At 41.4% G+C, this 19,190-nt stretch overlaps 1 protein-coding gene across 2 annotated transcripts; it reads right to left on the bottom strand.

Moving 5' to 3' along the window:
* Nucleotides 1–1,149: 1,149 nt before the first annotated feature.
* SNX3 (sorting nexin 3) lies at nt 1,150–19,014 on the bottom strand. Of its 2 annotated transcripts, XM_040059609.2 has the most exons (4): nt 18,729–19,014; nt 5,771–5,866; nt 5,270–5,394; nt 1,150–1,831 (listed from the first exon to the last, which is right to left on the bottom strand). In XM_040059609.2, the coding sequence occupies exons 1-4, from the start codon at nt 18,888–18,890 to the stop codon at nt 1,726–1,728; spliced, it is 489 nt and encodes a 162-aa protein (XP_039915543.1). In that variant the 5' UTR covers nt 18,891–19,014; the 3' UTR covers nt 1,150–1,725. The 2 variants fall into 2 exon arrangements, with proteins under 2 accessions (XP_039915543.1, XP_039915544.1); XM_040059610.1 differs by lacking the exon at nt 5,270–5,394 and having other exon boundaries at nt 1,772–1,831; nt 18,729–18,975.
* Between the last annotated feature and the right edge of the window lie 176 nt (nt 19,015–19,190).

Here is a 19,190-nt window from a genome sequence, read left to right as displayed (position 1 = left end):
TCTTGAAAAGCGACAGCTCTGGGCTGCGAATGGACCATCTGTTTTGGTCCTTGATTTCGTGAATAGAACAGTTAGAGAGAAGCATCACAGTCTCAGTTAAGTATAAGTTTTCCACCTAAATTTAAATTATTCAGAGCAACTATTCAAACATCTATCTATTCAGTGTAGCTAATCACTAGTAGTATGTGTAATACAGCCAGCCACCACTGCCTTGTCAGTTCAGTCTTTTACCTTCAGATTTCCATAAATGAGGTTAATGGTCTTAGTAAAAAGAAGCTACTAATTTTGCCAGCAAGTTTGTAGGATGCTCTTTACAGAGATAAGTGTCATAAGAAGGAAAAAAGCGGTAGAGCTGAGTCTAAGTCAACACTTAGCTACCAAATAGCACAAAACACTAAAGCAGATTGCTACTAGGGTGCTCTGGAATCTGCTGTCAAGAGAATCTGGATAGATGGATAGGAACTTCCATGTCACATGTGGAAGACTAAGGAAGCTTCCCTAGCTCACTTCCTTCTCATGTAAAAGACAACTTCAGCAGGGCTGCCTGTGAACTTCAGTTCAGCCATCCAGCACCTGCCTTGCACCAGCGGTCAAACCAGCATAATGCTACAGCTCACCCTTCCTTCAAGTGGTCTATGATGACAACTTACAGCAGATTTGTACAAGTTCATGTTCCTAATTCTATTTGTAGAGCAGAGCTGTTTTAATCTAGGAATGATGTTATAAGTTATGTAAACATTCCTTTCTCTATAGGGTGGCATAGTTTTCACTAGTTAGTTGAAGCTAGATTGATGCTTCTCATGCCAGGTAGAAACGTACTCTTTTCCCAAGGTTATTAAAGTCACAAATCTGTTGACTGCCTCACCATGAGTGGTATTCCAATTTCAGGAACAATACAGGAACAGCATTTTATACCTTTATATATACTTTTATATATATATTTTATACCTTTATATGTTGTTTAACACTTGCAGAGTAAGTGCCAGCATCAAAGGGTACTTTGTGGCGGCTGTTAGTGATACACAACTACTTGTGGTTGTGGAAGAGCATCACAGTGAGGCTGTAACATCAGTTCGCTTAGCATAGTCAATCCCCTCCTCTTCAGAAAGCATGAGACACTCAACACTCAAAGCCAAGAGTGACAAAACATTTGAAGTGCATTTTCACTTTTATTTCAAAACTTTAGACAAGTTACTTTAGTATATAAATTCATTTTTTTCCTCTTACAGAATATAAAGATAATTCCCTCATTACTTCAGTATAAAGTGTTTTACAAGCTTGAAGACAATTGCATAAGTGTTTCTCATATAGGATATCAGAAATAAAGCAGTCTTTCTACAGACATTCAGACAGGTGATTACCTCAGAAACAGCATAGCAGTTTAGTCAAATACAAGTGAACACGTGACACTACAGTTGTGAAAGTTCAAGTAAGGCCAAGTCAGTAAACATTATTAAGTCATCGCAAATAATAGTGGAAAGGTTTGTGAGACATTGCAAGGGGTGTATGGTTTCATAGTATAATACTCTTAAATCAAGGATTCAGAGGGATTTAGCTAGAAGACAAGTGAGTTCTTAAATGCTATAAAGCATATGCAAAGACCAAGCAGTGTACTGGTGTTAGTGGAGACTTCATGCCTGTTCATCCTCAGCATGCTAAGACAAACTACAACCTCTTAAAACCAAGCATAAGAACCACTAATATTTGAGGAGAAGCTTTTAAAATTCAAGTATGTCTTATTTTGGATGGTGTGTAGTTTTTATCTATTACTTCATCTTGTAAGAACATGTGAAGACAACGCTCGTTCTGTGCCAGTGGGTGGCCTGCAACCCTGGAGAGAAAAAAAAACAAGAAGCATTAGTGAGAACCAACTGAGCCTGCTTGCAGCTATCCTGCAGGTTTTGTACCAATAACCTGTTGTTCTGCACTTGGTCATAGATCCTACTTTCACTTCACTCTTGGCAACATGAATGCTTTCTAGCAGTGAGATCTTATCACACTTCCCCAGATGAAGTTAGCCATAGGAACCCTGAGCTACTTCTGGTCCCTTGGAAGCACGTTACATCATCTGTCACTTGCAATTGATGGGACTATCCAAGTAAGTGCTCATTCTAGCATTAGGAAATCTAGAGCTAAGAAAGGAAAGAGGATTTTTTTTTTAAAAAAAAGTTCTTTACACTTTTGCCATGGGACACCCTATTAAAAGCCACTTATCCCCTCAGTTGTCAGTGTCACTGAGCAGCAGCTTGTCCCGGCAGAGGTGAAGCCTGGCTCCAGCAGGGGGTGCAAAGTCTTCTCGAAGGCTCAGCACTGCTCCAGACAGAGGCTCCCCGGGATCAGTGTCCTGGCCTGTATGGGCAGCACTGCACACAGACAGGGAGTGCTGGCCCTTCTGCTCATTGCACATGTGGCAGCTTGCAAACACAGGAGACAGAACTCGCCTGTTCAAGGGGACACCAGCATCTCTACTGTAGATTTAATTTAAACTGAAAAACCATCCTTTTAACAGTAACTGAATTAGGAGACACTCACAAACTTGGAAAAAAATCCCAAGGTACTGCACTTGAACCCTTAAAATACCATGCAGACTCCTGTGTAGGTAAAAATCCCAAAGAATCAGATACCTGAAAATTCATCAATTATGGACACAAATACCTAATGCAGTTTGATTTGCAAAAAACTACATCCAGTTAGGTCAATCAAGACAGACTTCCTCCCTTAGGACAGAAAGTCCCTACCATCCCAAGGGCAGCTTGTGTAAGCCTCTGTATCTATCAGAACATTTCTACTCATAACTGAAGGCATCTGGTAGAACACATGCAATACATATTCAGCTCCAACGGCTCAGCACCACTTCCAAGCACTTCTGTGCATCTTCTCCAAATTTATCTATTAGTGTTTATTTCACCACAGAACATACTCACTTGTTACTGAGGAAGCTATAACAAGGAAGCTGAGCTCTCCTATTCAGTGTTGATGGATTATTTCAAGTGCAGTTATAAACATATCCATCTTGCCAGGTTCTAGTAAAAGGCCAGCAGTCTCAAGCACTAGTTCACAAGGATGACAGTCTAGAGTAACGAGTTTGTGTTCCTTACCCCATCAGAATGATGGGTACTATTATTTACTGGTGTTAAATTTCAAGGAAAAGATATCTAGAAGAGGATGAGGCAGCAGCAAATTTCTTCTTCCTCTCAAGAAGACTTGAAAATTGGTGGCTGAATTGCAAGACTAGATCTGACCTCTGATTCAGCTCTTGGTTTCACAGGAATACCTCACTCTGCATTGGCTTTCTCTCAGTATTTTTCACCAAGGTGACCCTTACACATAGCAGCTGCTACTTCAAGAATTTTCATGTATCTCAAAGTCAGGTTGAGGCAGACAAGGGTATTGAGACATAACCACCTTTGTGAATGGCACTGTATGCAGTATTGATGGTGGTGCCAGCAATCTGGCCCAAGAGAGCTGACTCAAGCTACACTGTTGTGATTCAGATTTTACATCTAGACGGACAAAGCTTCTCAACAACATCCATCTCACACTCTCAAATATTAAGAATTAGCATCAGTACACCAAGATTTTTTTGTTCCACTGGTATCAGTTATCTGAGGGACTATTTAATTCCAGAAGCAAAGATCAGCTTTGATTATGCAATAATGTTAAAGTACCATACAAAGGACCTTCAGGTCTAAGTTCACTAGTGCCCAGAGTACTTGGCAGAAGCCTTAATGCTTCTACATGGTTCAAAATTTTAGTAATATTTACTTAATGAGTTGGTCATGCCATTAGAATACACTGATTAATTAAATTGCTATGATTTGTGCCTGGAAAGCCTTATTCCAGATGTACTCAACTCTGCCACGACATCAAATGTCCTTTTATGTTTCAAAGGGGGAAAAATTAACCAAGAAGTTTTACACTGCCACAAAATCAATTTATTACTTGTAGTAGGACTGAAAAATGGATACCGATAAACTGGTCAACATTTCTGTCAGCTATATGGAGTTTTTCAGAGAGTCAGGGTAAGATGACTGTTTCACATCAGCTGCTTCCATCCATACTGCTAGACTCAGCACACAAAACTTCCAGTAAGTGCACATTTTTCTCCATTTAAGATAGAGTTCCAAGTCTGCATGGATAGAAGTTGTACTTTACAGTCATGACTGCCTTGATTTTACAGCATTAAAAAAACCCAAACACATTCCATCTTACTTCTGGATGCCTTGGAAGTTCATTCCACTTGTCTTTGAACAAAAAAAAGAGCAGTCTGAAGCATTTTACCTGTTCAGAACCATTAGCAATACTTCTAAAATGAGTTAAGAAGCAACTATGTGAAGAAAGAATTCAGAGATTTCATATGGTCACACTAACTTGTACAGGACAGACAGTTTTAGTCAACTAGTCACTTGCAACTCCAAGACACACGCCTGAACTCACAGTAACTGACAATGTACATTTTCTTAAGTTCTGGCGTAACTCACAGGCATCCTCTGTTTCTGTTAAACAGCACTACTACTGAACAAGAACAGAATGCCAGGGGAACTGACAGGCTTGAACTCCCTGAGGGAGCAGTCCCAAATCCAGTTGGTCTGAACAGCATTGACTCTAGGGACCAGACGAGCTGGTTAATTGACAACACTCCTTACCAGTTGTTTGGATTCACGCCGTTAAAGTGATTGAACCAGCTATTCAGGTCAGTGTACATACAGTGGGCAGCAGTGTCAGATGGTGGAAAAAGAATCATAAGACTTTGTTACTATAATTTCTGCTCACCCTTTGAAAGGCAGGGACAAAATCCAAAGTGTCTATTTCAAATTACGTGTGCATACCTTGAGTAGTGTTTTTACTTCAGAATCTTCAGAAAGATTCTCAGGATGATTAGAGAAAATATGGATCATCACACAAACTGATAATACCTCACATCTGCAATCAAAGTAAACTGCAGTAAGCCCACTGTAAGCTCTACTGTTCACTCAGTTGCAAGATACCTTTCCAGAAATTATAAAGTGGAATTATTTTGAACACTATAATTTTAGTAGCAATTTGCATAAATTAACCACAGCCACCAACAGTCATTTCAGCTGTTCAGGTAAGCACTGAGATATCCAAACTAAACATGGGATGAGTACAGTTAGTACATCCTACTGCAAGATTACATGGAAGTTAATATTCTGAACATAGTGCATCCTTAGGAGGATTAGTAGCTTCAATTCAGTTTTCCATGGCTGAACTCCAGGTTTGTCTCTAAATAACTAGATCCAACACTTACTTGTTTATGAATTGTTCAAGAGCCTGCTTCCTTTCCTCTATAAAGGAATCATCAAATATACCATCATCTCCTCGGAAGGGGAGCTGGCGGAGAAGAGCTTTTCCGGGTAGAGGTGGTACCACAACCTGAAAGATTTACAGAAGTGTCCTTAAGTGCAGCCTGTAAGCAAGTTCATCCACCTCTTCCTTCTGGAAGACCCAACTCATCAGTCACATTCCTAGTGAAGTAATAAAACATGAGCAGAGGCTTACCCTGCCCACACGGGTAAGCTGAAATCAAGCAGTTTATCTCTGAATTAACTCAAAACTATTACAACAAAAAGCCTCTGACACTGCAGCACTAAGGCTTGATAAAAAGATTGACACAATGGTTTATTTCTGGGCATTTTCAATCACAGTATCTGCTTTATATGATACAGGCTTTATAACAGCATAAAACATTTCAGCATCATGACTCTTTGCATGTTTATGAAGACTTGTATTTACTTTCCACTTTACTCACCTTGCTTTCTCTTTCTAGTTCATTTCTTAGCCATTCAAAGTCACTATATCTTCTTCTAACTGTAGATTCTTTCAGTTTGAAGATAGGTAGATTTGTCTGAAAACAAGAACACAAGCTATTGATTAGAAGTTTTGATAAGCAGAAGCAAGAGCCAAGCTGTTAAGTTACACATTAGTTCCATTTAAGCAACAACAGCAGCACCAAGAAACACTCAAGATACAGAAATAGAGATAAGGCTCTAAGCTAGATGAGTAACCTGTGCCTCGAACTGCGTAGCTATGAGCCTCATTTATATGGGATCCCAATTATGGTATTTTGTCATCATATCACTAAGCAGAGTATCTGGTTTGCTGGCCACTTGAGATGTTTCTAAGGTTGCAGAAGCATCTGCCATTCTTTCTGTCTCAGGAGCCAGATTCCCAATATATACAAAATTGAAGGTGGGGAAGGAAGGGGGAAGAAAGCCTTGCTCCACACAAGTTTCTCTTACTGCATTCAAGGGAATGTTTCAAATATTAGCATAGGACATTAACCAAACTTCCTGTACTTTTCTACTTCCTTATACAACGTGACCTCCCAACATCTTCAAAAGCAAAACCTGTAAGTCTTACAGTGAATCCAGGACTGATGAAGATTTGACAGCACAAGCTGCCAAGTTCGGGAAGCTCCAAAGAAGCCAACGAGGCTGAGATGCATTACAACCTTCAGTGCTGAGGAGATCAGACTCTTAGATTACAGAGTTAAACCAAGCAGAGCATGATTAGGGAGAGCTTTGCTGAACAACGCTAGGAGGCAGCACCCAAACTTAACACCCTTGAAAGGGACATCACACGGGAGCAAGGTTATAATGCTGCACAAGACCATGCTATGTACACAGACACCCTGCTTCAGGTCCTTATACCAACTTGTGTGAGAGTCTGCATTACTTCTGTTCATTCTTGGGGTGCAATGTTATCCCACTTTTGCAGTCCAACGCGCAAGCTATTTTCAAAGTAGATACTGAGAGAGACCTCTCCTAATGACATCCTGGCTAGAACACTACCAAATTGTTTCTAGGTGTTACGACCTCCTACAAGTAAGACCATGAGCTTGTAATTACGACACACAACCAGAAGTCACAGAATAATACCTACTGTTGTCAGACTGCAGATTCACTAGTCTTCATATACCTTTAAAGAAGGCTCTCAGTGAGCATGCTAGGAAGTTGATATTCCCTTGGAACTACAATTACCTCCAGCTTTTCTGATGGCAGATGTAAATCTCAGCTACTGCCTTTTACTTTTTGTTGTTTTGGTTTTTATCTTGTTGGCCACCTAACTCAGAATCTGGCCACTGTTTGAGTGGATACGCGAGTACAATATAATTTGTAGTTCGTTATGCTTAAGCTACCACTAGGGAATACTTTTGGCTGCTCAAAACAAGTTTAATTGCACAGATTATTTTCCTGCACTAGGCAGATCCATGATTATAGGTCACTGTATTGCTGCCAGTCAGTACTGGCTGCCACACAAAAGTACTTGATAAGTTAGTTGTGTACTTTCACATTATGCAAGTTAGTTCATAATTTACAAGTGATAAAGTGTAGAACAATATTTTGTTATGGTATCTTATTGCTAAATGTTTAAAAGCATTCAATTCTCTTTCCCCGGTAAAATACTGTTGATTGTGCTCGCGATGATAAAATTGCATTTAAGACTTACGTCAGAAGCCAGGCTTTATAAATAAACACTCTTGTCTCGATGGGAAGAATACTCTACTCAAGAGTGAATAATAGCAAGGTTCCCCAGAGTGCATGAAGGAGATTCCCAGAAGTTAAGTACTGGATTATTTTCCTCTGATTTCAGCTATTGCTTTTTTAACCAAGTTGATCATTACACATTACAACATCAACTCTTTGTCAGTGTCTCAGGCAGAAAGTCCTTTAAAATATTTAACATACAGGTTCTCACCTGCAGAAAATATTAATTTCTCCTCTCAAGTGACTAAAAAAGGGATTAGAAATGGATAAAAGCAGCTAAAAAAACTTAAGTTCCCAAGTCTTCAGGAACTCTTTTCATGCTTCTAGGCATGAAGTCTATAAAGTTAATCTCTAAACAACATATCAGCCTTACCAGTACAATGTGGGGGTAGAAGTGCCAATTGAGCTCACTTTACCTTCTATATTCCCTTTTGAACTTTTGACATGCTAGCCCAGCTAGCAAGCTGGAGAAAAGGACAGAGTTCTTTGCTTTCCTTGTGAGCTGAAAAACCTTATCAGATTTTGATCATAAGTACCATAAATACTCAGATTAAAAAGTATGTGAAAAGGCATCAACTAAATTAAGTGTCTTGCAAGTCACAACTTGACAACTATGTTCTAAAATTAAATGTGTTCACTGTCCTTTGGTCTGGATATGAACTAGAGCTCTCTGTTGAGATTGATTTCTAAACCTCATGTTTCTTTAAACCCAGAAATTGCAGCCATTCTCCTTCCTCTAAAAGTAAGTACTGTTAGAGCAGTGTTCCTAAGGTAAGCAGCTGTTAGGAAGGATCTATTTAAAAATGCAATTCGAGAGTCCTATTTTATACTGCTTAACCTATTTACATCTTAGGTCCATGTTTTTAATTCAAGCTATATTCACATCTGAAGTTACTGTATGGGCCTTTGTCACTAAGGATTATTGCCCTCTTTGAGCAGACCACCCCTTCTTTCAGTAGGGTGGGCTTCTGTACACCCTACCACCTCCATCTCCCATGGACAGACAGTATTCATTAAGCAAGGCAGACACCTCCTGATCACGGGCTTTCATTAGACAAGAATTTTGTAGAAGGAGACAATCCTGAGGAGTCAACAGAAACTTTCATTTTTTATTAAACTGTAACTTCAAGACCATGCAGGTTATCAACAATGTTATTGTCTCCTTGACATTTTATGTTGAGTTATCCCTGCTCAGTTACTAAGGTGTCACCAGCTATTCTGAGCACTGCCAGTGCTTTGGTTGTCTGCTAGAACAGAGAGAAGAGTAAGGCACAAAACTTGAAGTCTGGCTAGTTCTATTTTTATGAGCATTTCTGCCCATGTTCATTCAGCATTATAATGTCAACTTTCTGGCCTACTGAGCTGCTAAGTCTACTATCACAAAACTCATGACCCAGTTTGGAACAGCCCCTGGAGCACAGCTCATTCCTGTGATAATTTCAGCGTAATTTCTGCAGCAATTCTTTCTTCAGTAGCGTAATAATTATACCATTTATTGGGAAAAAAAAATTAAAAATTCAACAGCTTCCTAGTCCAAAATCATGCTGCTTAGCAGTCTGAATGCAAGCCCTCAACCTGAAAGGATTATGCATTACCCAAGACCCTACACAACTGAAAGTCACTAGTCAGAATTGCAGATAAAGCATTGCTGCAGAAGGACAAACCAACCAGTTCTGCAGAAGTCCCACACAGCCCAAAATCCTAAGCCATAGAAAGATACTATGACATAGAAAGTCAAGACAGATTTTGTGTAGCACCATCTCTTTATCAGATTGTATGTAGACGCCATTAGGCTTTCTCTGACAGGTGTCAAACAGTCTGTATTCTGCTGGGGCAGTTAATGGCCACCCAGTACACCAGAATAAATATTGTCAAAACTGGTGCCAAGTTACATTACACAATTAAACACCAGGTGACAAACTCAGATCCACTCCTGCATTTCTCCACTCAGATGCCAAAAAAGTTTCTACAGTCATTTGGCTAGTGCCCAACAAACTAGGAATGGGAAACAGTGGTTCCCTGCTAACAGACTTCAGGCAAAATCTGTGTTCACAGTAAGCATGTTTCCTCAGCTTTATTTATGTCACCACAACATATTCAACTTTGAGTCTGACTCTAAATTCAGGAGATTGCCAGTTCACCTCAGAAGAAAATGACAGTCCTAAAACAGTAGCTTAGACAACCAGGTAAAAGTCTTCCAGCTCTTAATACAGTCACTCCCCAAGCTATGCCCAGTTAGGAGCTGAAAAATTGTTTCTGTATGCAAGTGAAGAGAATTTCACAAGCAGAATCCAAGTAGTTTGAGTACTAGCCCTTACTGTCCCTTCAGATACAGTCATCCAATGCAGCCATTCCAGAAAACAAATTACCTCAAATGCAGGACGAAAATTACAGTAATTTATTAGTTTATAATTACTTTAAATTAATAAAATAATTCTAAGTATTTTAAGTCTTAGCTTTTAGGCTAGCTTATCCACTGAGTGGAAGTCTTGCAAATAGTCAGACTAAAAATTTGTTTCCAGAAATAAATAAATAAAATGCAAATAGCATTTGAGTTCCTTCAAAGAGCACGCTGACACTCCACAAGATTGTATGACACCGGAGCCCAGTCCATCCCTACAATAACAAACTCCCCAGATGTTGTTGTTCAGCACAGTTTGAGATAAATTTGGTTAATTTCTTCACCTGCCACCATAACACTCAGCAGCAGCACTGCATTGCCCCTGTCTCCCACTCCTAATAGACTGAGAATAAAGCTGCACTGTTGCCACAGCACCTACTTTGATGTCATCTTTTCAAGTAGGTTATGGTAGCCCTGAGAGAACTCTATTTCCATTAAAATAGAGTGAAAGAAAGCACACAGCTCGCTTCTGATAAAAGTTTGTGGCTTTGACTCTCAGAAGCTAAATTCAAGCATCTTGACTGTCTCATGCAAGCTGTAATCTTTGTCAAGAGCCTACAGCCTTTGACTTCATTTACACTCAAAGGGAGATCCGGGGTATCACAGTAAGTAGCATTCAGGGTGGATTAAAAAAAGTATTATGATTTTCTTAACATAAGAGCCTGCTGTCCTTGAGTACAAGCAACTGGCTCCAGCAGTCCGCTTTTATTGCAGAAACCTTGCCAGTGGTTTGTTTCCTTCCCGACTCGACACACACAGCTACCGCTCAATTTCCTACAATTATAAAAAGCAAGAAAGAAGGAAAACATGCCTTAAAGTTCAGTTTCCAGAAGTTTAGATTTTTGCTGGGTATATTACTGAGGGAAAGCTTCTTTCCCCAGTGCAAAATGTCAGACTAGAGATTGTTATTTTTCTAAGTTTCAATCCTTTTAATCAAAGCAGAGTTCTATCTCCCCTTTTCTCCACTTGGTGTCCAAATCTACTGAAGGTATGTCATATTTAAAAATAAAAAAATAAAATAAAAAAATAAATCCAAAACAAACAACCAAAACAAAAACAAACAAACAAACAAACAAAACACCCCCCCAAAACCAAAACCAAAAAACCCCACCCCCCCACAAAACCCCCCCCCCCACACCCACACAAAAAATACCCCCCCCCCCCAAAAAAAAACCCCCCACAAACAAACAAACCAAAAAAAAAACCCAACCCACACTGAAAAATCTGGCCATGCAAATTTTAAACAATGCTCACTTAAACTATACCAAGAACTTCTGAGCTTCCCACTCTGCAGTACTAGAGCTATGAAGCCGGGATGTTTCTTACCTTGAAGACTAAGGCAGTGAAATCCTAAGAGCAACACAACGACAGAGACTATCATAACCTTTGCCAAATCCAATGCTTTGAGTCCAGAGTTGCGCTCTGAAAAATGAGCATAGGGATGCCTGTATTTTTCCAAAAAGCATCTATGATCACCTGAACAAGTTCAACAACATCATAAACAGTTGAATTACGGCGTGCCATGGTCAAAAGACTCTAAATACGGTGAGTCAAGAAAATCAAGAGATTGCTTAGTGACTCTTTATTCTTCAGCATATTCCATGCTCAGAAGCCAAAGATAAAAACTGGAGCCTGCATTGAGGACACATTTGGACAAAGACTTCTACAACACCCAGACAGAACTAGTAACTAGGTCAGGGCTAGCAAGTCAAAGCCTCCTGTGAAATATCAAATATTCATTTGAAAGACAAGGGATTGCTGCTTTTACACAACTCAAGGTATAACAGCCATATGGCTCTGATTTGACCTACCGTAACGTTCTTACTCATTCTTCATTAGGAATGACTGAAAAGGGATCACATGAATGTGATTTAGCATCATTACTGACATCCATCAACTACAGTCAAATGGAGATTAAAAAATTCCAGTGAATTGCTGCAGTTGCTAATTTTTTATCAAAACCTACTGATATGCTTTGTGAGCTAGAGACTGTCTAGCATCTCTATACTTCAAATATGCAAGAAAAATAGCAGTAAGTTAACTAGTTTAAAAGTGGATCTACTAAGTAGCAAAAAAAAATCTCTTCATATTTCCAGTTTTACTGGAGCAGTAACGCTCTTAAGTGGCCACTAAAAGCTATAGAAAGGCTTCCAAATCCTGTTCATTTATCTGCAGCATATCTTAACACTTAGAGGGTGCTACAGCTTAGGCCCATGGAAATAATCTCTAAAGCTTTATTTCCACGTCTAGAGGTGGCTTTGAACCACATAATATATAGCTTCATTTTCTTCTGGATTTTAGAGTAAAGCTGCTATACACTAGCTTATAGTTATACTTTCAAACAGGCTTTGCAGCCAACACAAACTATACTGTCATATGGGAGAATCTTCCGGGGCACAACACAGATTTTGAATTGGATTCTCAAGAAATAACCACTGAAGGAACACTTCATGGACCTCTCTTCAGTTGGTAAAACACTTGTTTTTATACCTTGACTAGAATGTTAGGGCTTCTCCATCCTTTATACGTTAGAAGTTACAGCAACAACAGCAACTTCAGACCCTTCACTCGGTGCTACAGCTTCACAGGGTATTTGGATTATGTGCTTCTTAAAACATTCTCCAGTAGTGCAACTGGCATTGCTTTACCAAGTGAAAAAAACTTTAAATAAAATACTTCCCTTACTGTTAGAAGACATAAACCTCTGCTGCATCACTTATTTCTCCAGATGAAAAGCAGCAGAGACTGGACTGCTTTAAAGTTCAAGCTGACACTTTTTCAGCAAGCCATCTAAAAATAAGCACATATCAAAACTCCCTGGCATCACATGCCTACCTGGATCACAGCCATCTGTCCTACAAAGATTAGTCATTGTTCCATTTGATTTGGTCTGTTCTGCACTGTACTAGAGTGCAATCTTAAAACATGACAATCAAGGCCTGCACTGCAGGCACTAAAATAAAAGGAGTGTAAGCCACCAGTTAAACTAAAATACTGAGAAGAAGCACTATTCAGAGACTTTATTTACACAGTAACAGATATCAATGCCAAACTTTGGACCAGCCTCTTGAACCTAGTTTAATGACAAACTTCTACAGAAAAAAACCAGCTGCTCAAGAGTAAATCCACTTTCCTTGCTTCAGAAGTTTCTTTCATCCAAGCCATTCTACTTCTCTGTTTCCCTAGTCAGTGTCCTTGGAAATTCTTAGCCTTCCAGTTACCCTTCTCTGAATTACTGCCTGAAGGAACAGTTAAGGTTTGTGAGGGTGCATACCCAGGCTGTAGAACAGAAAAATGGACACCTGAATCACCGCATTTTTATTCTTTGTAGAGGAGTCTGAAAATACCTAAACGGTAGCAGTGTCTAGAATGGGTTTTAAAAGCATAATTTACTACAGTTAGAGCAGATTTGCAGTGTTATGCAAGATTTGTAGTAGTAGAGAAATAGAGAATTACTGCTGATTATGCATCCGTAAACACATCCCCACTGAGTCAGTGTTTAGTCATGACTCCACCACAAACTCCAACTATTAAACTGTACATTGCTGAATTGAAGTCAACTACAGGAAGGGCAGATTTGATTCTTTTCATGGTGGGGGAAGAATCTGCAGCTTCAAACCCTGCCAAACATGAAGCACAGGACGTTTGGAACTGTTTAAGGACAAAACATTTCAAAAACACATTCAAGAGCACCACTTTGCAAAACATGGCGCAAGACAAGTGCTTTTTGAGCAAGTTTCACTTTCAGTTCATTTTCTGTCTTACCCTGACTTGATCACAGCAGTCAGACTTCAATCAGTTAATCACAAGTCAGACCACTACAAACATGTTGGAATGTAAATACTGTATCCAAACTAGGTCTTGAAAAAATTTGTTAAGGGGAGAACAGGACTTTCAAAAGCAACTCGAGTTCAGCAGTACTCAGATAAACTTTCCCAATCCCTTGAAAACAATACTATTCTTAATACTGCAGGCACTCCACAGCCCGTGTATTCATTTCCTTCCCCACACTGGACCTACACAACCAAGCACCTCTGCAGGTCTACAGAAGTCTTTCTGCAGAAGATACAGGAAACCTGACTAGTGCTCTGAAGAGCACTGCTACCACCCAACTATTGCATTTCACAATGGAAGCATAGCAAGAGATTCTCTTTCTACACCTCAGGACAAGCAACTGCACTATGGAATATCAAAAAGCTATGGTATAACTTAGTGCCAAATTTAATGATACTGATTAGAGGCAAGAGGCCACTGAATACTGAAGAACAGAGCTAAGATGACAAAGGCTTTTAGTTCGCCTTTGCTTTGACAAAAAACCCCTCTTTAAATACTTGGACTAATAGGTCCTGTAACAGGTACTTTATTATAGTACTGTCAGTTTGAATATCAATGATTTCTCTGCAAGTTCTCACTAATCATAAACAGATGATTTAACCTTTCAGTCTAGGTGACAAGCCCAATCAAAATGGGCAGCACAGAAGTCACTTTTACTTCTACAGAAACAAAACCAGAGGAAATATTGCTAACAGTTTATTTCCAGATTCTGAGTTTGAAGGGATCCACAGGGATCATGAAGTCCAACTCTTAAGTGAACAATCCATACAGGGATCGAATCCACAAGTCTGGTGTTATTTGGCAACATGCTCTAACCAACTGGGCTATTCTCAGGTTTGCCAAAGGGGTATTTCCCAAAGTAGCAAGTTCCTGGATACCCATATGCTTTGTTGACAGTATTCTAACCAAAGCGCTTATCTCCTATGGCGCTGCCTTTACAATGGGTGCAGGGCTGTGACGAAGTCACTGGATCAGAGTCAGCTTGTAAAGCTTAAGTCTTGTCTCCTTAAAGGATTTAACAACTGAAGCTATTGCACAGAATCTGCTTGAGCAAAGACCTTCCTTTTGACCCACTTATCAAGAAAACTATGTCTCAACTACAGTAGAAGACAAATGATACCTGGAACTGGACTGAGGACTAAATACATGCTGTAGGATACTAATATGATAATTGTAATTTATTCTATTTTTGCCTCCTGGAATTCAGAGAGAGAATCGGCTTTTAGTGCGTAAACAGTAATATAGGTATTCCAATGCCTGCATTCAGGAGTGTTAACTTGAACAAGCCCATCCTGAAAAGGCTTAATAATAACAAGATAAGAGCTAATAAAGACTTATGAGAAACAGCAATGCAGGGGTATTTACACTGAGAACTTAACTTTTGGTTCACATTTTTCCTCAAGAGGTAAGGGCAATGAAATAGTTTACTGTATTCCTTCAGCAGGCAGTCTAGTTGATTATGCTAGTTTTAAATGCTACACAATCACCATATTGTGATCATCTAGATACCTTCAGATGAGATAAGTACTTAATCAAGTTTTATTCTGCAAGATGAAACACTTAGAGCTTTATACCCTCCTGCATTATTCCCAGTCTAGCTCACCCTAAGCCTTCACACACAAAGGACACCTCAGAATGGTACAAACACACTGCCTGACGCTGCTGATGGAAAGCAAATTCCCAAGTACCCTGTCAAAAACATGACCCACGCAAATTTGCTATTTTAGCACAGCAGGGTGGCATTTTCTATCACTTATTTCGGAACAAGATATTTGACTTTCATTGCTAGGCTGCACTGTAGTGGCACACTGCCACGTTGTGTGCCTTATAGTGGTTGCTACAGTGGAAAGCTTTCTCTCATCACCTTGTCCAGCTTTGCCAAAAACAGACTGTTGTTTAATGCACAGACTCAGGCTCAGAAAGTCAATACTTTGGCCAACTGTCCATCTGTGAAGTAAGCTGCCTGGCCTGAAGTGCTGCATAGGGTCTACCTGCAGCACTCAATTCCTTAAATGCTTCTCAAAGCATCACACATCTACCGCAACACACAGGCACCCTGCACAGAGACACCCACTGTGACAAACCCTCCCAAGTTCCAAAACATTACTGCCTTCCTTACACAGCAGTGAACTGCTGAGCAGTCCACCCAAAACTTTAGAGTTCCCCATCAGGCTTTCCGACTTCCACCAGAACTTGATGAGTACAGCATTACAAGAACTAAACATGAAGTTGTTCCACCCGCTGCTTTCCAGACAAGATATGCTTCAACTGCAGTACCAGTAGAAAGCTTGCCAAGAAAAGCTTTGGGGAAACTCTGCAGTATTTCACACACATATGTTTTGCAAGATACTTTTTATCGGTTATCAGTTCAAGAGTCTGCTAGCAAGTTCGGTCTTTCCAAAAAACCCCAAAAGTGAAGCTTTGAGATTCAGACAAAGATAGAATTACAGAGTCTGTAAACACCATGACAATGGTACAAGTGTCATTGTCTCAACACAAACTTGAATTTCAGCATCCTCTCTGACAATGTTTCTGGCTTGGAATGCTCTCCAGCGGTAACATGAGGCTGCTGTCCTTCAGCTTTCATCAGAACTTGGCAGCAGTTAAGCCATCCACTTCTGCACACTTAACATTTTACTGTTGGTGTTACTTGAAGACACAGCTCTCCAGATATGATACAGGTAACTCACACCATCTTCTCAGGTTTGCTCTGCTGCTACTATTAGCACTGCTGGGGGAAACCCTACATCGGCTGCTACTTTCCCACTTTCTGTGACCACAGGCAATTGTCAAACCATAGAAACCAGCTGGTTCCATTGTCAGCCACACTCCAACAAGCAGCTTACGGTACTAGGCCCATCTTTCACAAATACAATACCGCAGCAATTCATGTTTGAATTCTTCCTCTGCACTGAAATTTGTGTATTAGCGCCACGGTCCGTGATCTGCTGAGAAGCAGTTAATTGATACAAGTTTAGACAGTGAATGTAATTCTGCATGACTTGTATTACCTGCTCTGTAGCCTTCCAGCACACAGAGACATAAATCTCAATTTTACAGTTCATGGTAGCTATAAACTCTGTGCACAGCAGTGCACAACTGGAAAGGGAATGATCAAAGAGTCAGTCCTGTATAGTGGCACATACAGATGCAAGCAAGGAGGGTGGAGGATGAAATGTTTACATAGTAGTCAGTCTGGGAGGAAGAACAGAGGAAGGTCACAGTACTATCACAGTGTACGTTTGTTCAAATCATTCTTGGTCTTCATTAGAACAGGAATCCAGAATTTTCTACCCCAAACACCAGGTGGGCTAAGACTAACATGTCTCAAAATCTGTTTTCCTGCTTCCCTTTCTGATGAAGAACATCAGTTGAGTATTTAAAAAATTTGTAATTTTTTAATCACAGGAAATTTGACCTAATTCCCAAGGCCATATCATGGCCAAGTTCCTTTTGGATCATCTTCCCTGGATCCAGCCATCCCAAATGCTCAGTCTTATGGAAAGAAACGTCATCAGGAACTTAAGGTGCAAATACTTTCCAGCAAGGTAGAATTACATCTTTCTTCTAAGTGGATTGCTAGGGTTCTGATAAGGGCAGTGCAACGTAACACAAATCTTCAAGTTCTAATTTGACCTCACACAGAGGCCAAACATAGGCTACAACCATGCTAGTTTATTCCTCCTTCCTGCCCCATTGACAGATCCTGAAACACAGAAATAGCTACTGAATGTGACAATTTATAAGCATCAGAAAGAAAGAAGCAACCTCCCTAGTAGCTTTAGATGTTAGGTGATTTTGCTTTTTAAAGTAAGGTTACACTAAGCTGGGGACTCAGACCTTTAAAATCAGAAAATTCACACAAGGTTAAGCCTTGTCTGATGAATTTTAGTGACCAAAGCAGCAGCCCTCAGCTGTATCCTTCCCTGCTGTGAAGAACACATATTGGAGAGAACGTGTGCAGGAAGACAATGCAGCTTCACCCTACATTACTGACTGTAACAACTGACCAGGTTCAATCAGTTGAACAGAGTAAAGCTATACAAGGTAGCAGACTCAACCACAAACTATTAAAAAAGCCTCATCTATAAGTATTCAGCTTTCTCAACCCAGGTTATTTCTGGCAACGTAGACCAAAAAGGGTTCCCTGCCTCAAGGCCCTACCAGCCACAGGCAAGGACTGTGCCACAGACTACAAAAACCACAGTTTTTGACCATTCCTCTGGGCCCTGTTTATGAAACTAGAAAGGCCAGGGAAAACAGTAATGATTTCGCATAGTTTTTTTCAAGCTCAAGACTACTAGCCTTTGGGGCAAGTCACTGAACACAGCCCTTCCAGCTAGGAAGGATTCTAGGGTTACTAAGAAGTATTTGACAGCAGCACAACGCAAGAAACAGCCCTATTTATTAGGCACGGCAATTTTATTTCAGGTACAAAAAACCACAGGAAGCCCTCCCCCATACACACGCACTTTATCACTTCAGCTGGCTCTGATCCAGCATGTGTGCCCACTAGACTTATTTACACCTTCTCTATGTACTTTTTGAGGCCGCTGGAATCCTGAACTTGACCTCCTCCTCAGGGCATATCCACCCATATTACTCCATCCCAGAGAGAGGAGAGTTTGCTCTCCTCTATTTACCTAGAGACAGAAAAGCAATTGCTCACACAACAGCGATATTTCAGTCTGAGGACAAGGTGTACACAGCAGAGCCGAAAGAGCACTTGTCCCTCGGTTATCTGAAGCGAGCTGCACCGCCTCAGCCACCAGAAGCCCGTCACAGGGCTATCAGCCCGAGGTCGAGGATGGAGAGCCCACTGCGGCTCTGCCACCGCCCCCCAGCGCCCCGCACCGCAGTAGCCGTGACACGGGTCCTGAAGGACACGGCGGCGGGAGCCCGTCACGCCACCCCGGCCAGCCCCCAGCGACAGGAGAGCCCGACACCGCCGACGCGGCTCCCGGGCCGGGCCGGCGCTGCCTCACCTTGACGCGGATCTCGTAGGTGGTGAAGCGGCCGCGGCCCACCCCCACCGTCTGCGGGTTGCCCACGTCGATCTCCAGGAAGTTGCTGGGCGGCCCGTAGGCGTCGTTGAGGTTCTGCGGCTTGCTGATCAGCCGCCGGGTGTCCGCGATCGTCTCGGCCATGGCGGAGCGGGCGCCTTCTCCCCTGAGCCAGCGACCGAGCCCCGAGCGCCGCTGCCTCCGCAACCCGCGCCGCCCGACCGCCCGCCCCGCGCCCAGCTGACTGCCCGGCAACGCGCACCCGCAGCCAGCGCGCCCCCAAGGCACGCTGGGTAATGTAGTTCTCGGGGGCCGCTCCGCTTACTCACGCCTGGGGCGGCCCCTCGCCTTCTGAACTACACATCCCGACGGGCGCTGGGGGCGCGGCGCGCTGACCGGGAGCGCTGGTTTGTCGCGCCCGCCCGCCCCCTCGGCCGGGTGCGG

Source organism: Hirundo rustica, chromosome 3 (genome assembly GCF_015227805.2).
Source record: "Hirundo rustica isolate bHirRus1 chromosome 3, bHirRus1.pri.v3, whole genome shotgun sequence".
Taxonomy (NCBI): domain Eukaryota; kingdom Metazoa; phylum Chordata; class Aves; order Passeriformes; family Hirundinidae; genus Hirundo; species Hirundo rustica.
Note: the sequence above shows the minus strand (reverse complement) of the source record. Positions and strands in the feature narration are given on the sequence as shown.

Excerpts from the sequence above, each read along its gene's own strand:
- SNX3 (XM_040059609.2), bottom strand. The coding sequence starts at position 18,890 with ATGGCCGAGACGATCGCGGACACCCGGCGGCTGATCAGCAAGCCGCAG. Across the intron at positions 5,395-5,770 it reads AACTAGAAAGAGAAAGCAAG|GTTGTGGTACCACCTCTACC; the intron begins GTGAGTAAAGTG and ends TAAATCTTTCAG. Across the intron at positions 1,832-5,269 it reads CTTGAACAATTCATAAACAA|GGTTGCAGGCCACCCACTGG; the intron begins GTAAGTGTTGGA and ends TTTTCTCTCCAG.